The sequence below is a fragment of the Coptis chinensis genome, chromosome 7, assembly GCF_015680905.1.
Source record: "Coptis chinensis isolate HL-2020 chromosome 7, ASM1568090v1, whole genome shotgun sequence".
Taxonomy (NCBI): Eukaryota; Viridiplantae; Streptophyta; class Magnoliopsida; order Ranunculales; family Ranunculaceae; genus Coptis; species Coptis chinensis.
The window spans coordinates 31,120,708-31,124,364 of record NC_141462.1 but is presented as its reverse complement, the minus strand read 5'-3'; the positions used below and the strand labels follow the sequence as shown (position 1 = coordinate 31,124,364).

Below are 3,657 nucleotides of genomic sequence, written 5' to 3'. Positions count from 1 at the left end.
TTGTGGCCATGTTGGTTGTATACCATGCAACACCTCCTCTATTTTGGACCCTTTCGCGGTGGTGGGATCCTAATTCTCTCCATTGGGGGACGACCTGGTTTGCGCCTCAGTTCAGGAGGAAGAATGTGGTCATCCTCTTTGTTTATTTCCCAATGTTCCTTGTTGGGAATACCAATCCAAACCTCCTGATATGTACGTAACCAGTTCCTTTTTGTGTAGTACTCATCAACATATGAAATGTGGCGCAGGCCAACAACACTAATGGCCAAGCATGTGTGGGGACACGGTATACCCAAGTGTTGGAACCACATACATGTACAATCCCCTCTCTCCAGATTCACGGAGTGGCTGCCCCCTCCTTGGTCATAATCATAAAATATGTCGTTGAAGACTGCAGCTCGTACATTTCCCTTGACTTCTTCATGTTATACGCCAACGTCTCAGCTACATAAGGTACTAGCAACTGACCCCTCAGAGCCCACTCACTTGCAATATCTCTGTACTTGCAGAAATGTACAGTCAAATTTTGCCTGATTTCCTCCACCATAGTTTGTACAGGCCACGACCGCACTTCCTTTAATCATTTTGTTCCAACTCTCGACGTGGTTAGTGTAAATGATACCGTACCTCTTCACATCTGAGGCTGAACAAGCCCACTTCTCTACCGGAATATCCGACAACAAAGTGTCCACTATTGGACTAATTTTCAGGATATCTCTCATCACTGCCTTGAAATGCCATTGCTGAAGGGAAGAAGCTACCGTTTTCACCTTCTCGAACACATGTTGTGGTGCTCTTTTCAAGTTCTTGCACACGTGGTTCATGCAAAACACATGTCTTGCTCTCGGAAACACCACGGGGACCTTGGAGATCAGACTCTGGTGCCTATCAGTCATGAGGATAAGCGGCCGGCCATAACCGACGACGTGGTCCCCAAGACAATGGAGAAACCACTCCCAATTTTCATTGTCCTCTGCACTAATAACACCGAAGGCAATGGGAAATACATGACCTTCTGCGTCTAATGTAATGGCAGATAGAAGGCAACCTCTTGATCTACCCTTCAGTTGTATGTTGTCAAGCTTTATCAGAGGTCTGCATGTGTTACGGAAGCTCCTAATTGTAATCCCATAAGCCCAGAAGTAGGACTTGAACCGATCGGTACGTCCTTCTCTTTTTATCTCAGTGTAAGAACCTAGATCAACTTTCTTCAGCTCGCTAGAATAACTTGATAGTAGCTGGTATGACTGCCCATAACTCCCATGGATCTGCACATATATGTGGGTACTCGTTATAATGTCGTATACATATATCACCTTGTCTTATCTCTCATAAGGCATTTAGGATGCCCCAGCAGAGTATATGCATGTATGGGTATTACCTATATATGTATTGTAGGTCACATATATCACCTTGTCATATACAATACTATTTATTCAGGATACAAAGACAGAGTATATGCACGTACTTGTAATAATTATAATGGCTCACATAATTAAATTGTTGTGGTAGAGCTAAATGTTATGGGTTATTGGGTTATTCGGTTCACCAGTGGCAGTGCCTTTTCCCTTCCCCTCCATGCAACTTTGTACGATACTTTAATGTGTTTCCAGTTTTTAACAATGGCCTTCACCTTTCTTACATTTATAGTTTTGTCGTCTTGCAACATCCCTCTACAAATCATGGCGACATAGTCCTTTGTTAGCCTCCATTGATTATACACTCTGCCAGATATTGCTACCGCGATTTGTGACCGATCAATTAGTGTCTTAATAGTCCAATCATAAGATCCTTTAGTCGTGCTGCAGTATATATGAAATGGACAACCTGACCCAAGGCTACTCAAATAAGAACCTTTGTATCCATATTGGATCCTCTCCCAATCCTTTTTCACCTTCAGCAGTTCAAAGTTATTTTGAATCGCATAGTTCTTCATGTGGAGCACGAAAAAATCCCGTTTGGGGAATGTCATGCCCACGGAAAGCGGAATGTTCTCTTATAATTCTGTTTGATCAGCATACTCCACACGACCATCCTCAGCTACATTTTTTTTATACCTTGGCCCCCGCTGCCTCTTTCCCATTGTCGGTATCCCTTCTCCTGCACCATCAGTGGGACCACATTTGACACCAGTACTCTCGCTACTGCGACCATGCTTTCTTCCAACATTCATGGGAATCGGAACACCCTCACTATGAGCAGCCATTTCTGTTGTTCCGATAACATTGACACCACAACCTTCTCTACCAACAAATTGATCTCTGCTAGCATTTATCTTTCTTACATCATTACCCGCTTGGTCTATAGTACCTTGGCTTGTGCTGCCATGTTCCCAGTTAACACCACCGTATCCCTGCATTCCTCCATGGAGTGGGTATGTTCTCAAACCCTGTTCACCTCCTGGTGTTGTTCTTCCAACAAATTGCCCACCGTGTCGGGCGCCCACACCAAATTGTTCTATGTTCGGTGCTACATTCCTGACATATGGACCAAATGGGCAAATTCCTCGGCCAATGTGGGGTGTTCCAACCATGTGTCTATATGACACACCACCGCTAAATGTGGCACATGTCCCCTGATCGCAAAGCATTGGTGTCCGTCCATCGCCTCCTCTTAACCCATCAACACTTTCACCTCTCCCCCTAAGTCCAGCAAGATTAGTAACCGATCCCCGTCCACCACCTTGCTATTCAACTTCACACCCTTGGTCATCGCTTCCCCCACTTTACTCATCAACTTCAGGCTCTTCCTCATCAGTTCCACCACTATCTAAATCATTGGTTAAGACAACATGTCCATCACTTGCATCATCATCGGATTCATCCAACACTAATTCATGACCAGCCTCACCACCTCCTAGGTCATCTGTAATGGGGTTCAACATGTAATCCTCCCAATTAGCTTCCCTCCAGTTATGTGAGTTTGGAAGTTGTTCTTCGGCAATCCGAATGACTTCAGGAAGGCTTACGGATTGGTTACTAACTTCCGTTAAAGGTAGCTCTAGTATATATACACTGTCTTCCCCATTAGATGGATCGTTAAGTTCAAAAGGAATATGTTGGGTTCCCAACCCTATTACAATAACTATACCTTCATGTAACTCAGGAATAATCAGCCGGTACTAAAGCAGAATTCGCTCAATATCGAACTCTTCGGGTTCAGGTTCAACATAATCCTGCTTGTCGTAGTAAGATATTATATATCCTGTACAAGCCATGATACATTCAGTTATTCATTTTATTTATTTATACTCTTCTCAGACAATATAATATCGACTTATTTTTTCGAATTTCAGTGTCAATGAGTCCAAATATAGCAGCCAAATATATACACTAAACACATTCGGGTTTTCTTTCATAGGTTTCTTTCATTCAACAGTATAAAAAATAGAGCTTTATTGTATCAACAGCCACTATACGCACATTTAATGTCCTGCTTGGGTTGTATGATGATTCAACATTTAACATTTATTGTACAACCCCTATTTATTGTCCTTGTTTCCTTATTTGATGTTCCATGTTTGTGGTGAGCTTTTACATCAAATTAAAGATGCAACTTTGAACACAAATGGAGGGTGGTAGCATTAACTTTCACACAGACACCAACAAAAACATTAGCCCATAGTTAGTTGAAAACAATATAATAATTAGGGTAATG

The 3,657-nt window shown here is 42.5% G+C and overlaps 1 protein-coding gene across 1 annotated transcript; it reads right to left on the bottom strand.

Annotated features, from left to right (window-relative positions):
- Positions 1–337: 337 nt before the first annotated feature.
- On the bottom strand, positions 338–1,936 carry LOC147487104 (uncharacterized). Its single transcript, XM_086573939.1, has 3 exons — positions 1,550–1,936; positions 628–1,268; positions 338–497 (listed from the first exon to the last, which is right to left on the bottom strand). The coding sequence occupies exons 1-3, from the start codon at positions 1,934–1,936 to the stop codon at positions 338–340; spliced, it is 1,188 nt and encodes a 395-aa protein (XP_086430065.1).
- Between the last annotated feature and the right edge of the window lie 1,721 nt (positions 1,937–3,657).

Coding starts and splice junctions, on each gene's coding strand:
- LOC147487104 (XM_086573939.1), bottom strand. CDS start 1,936: ATGAAGAACTATGCGATTCAAAATAACTTTGAACTGCTGAAGGTGAAA. Junction 1,269..1,549: donor GGGAAAAGGCACTGCCACTG/GTGAACCGAATA, acceptor ATATATGTGCAG/ATCCATGGGAGTTATGGGCA. Junction 498..627: donor TCAGCCTCAGATGTGAAGAG/GTACGGTATCAT, acceptor CTGCAAGTACAG/AGATATTGCAAGTGAGTGGG.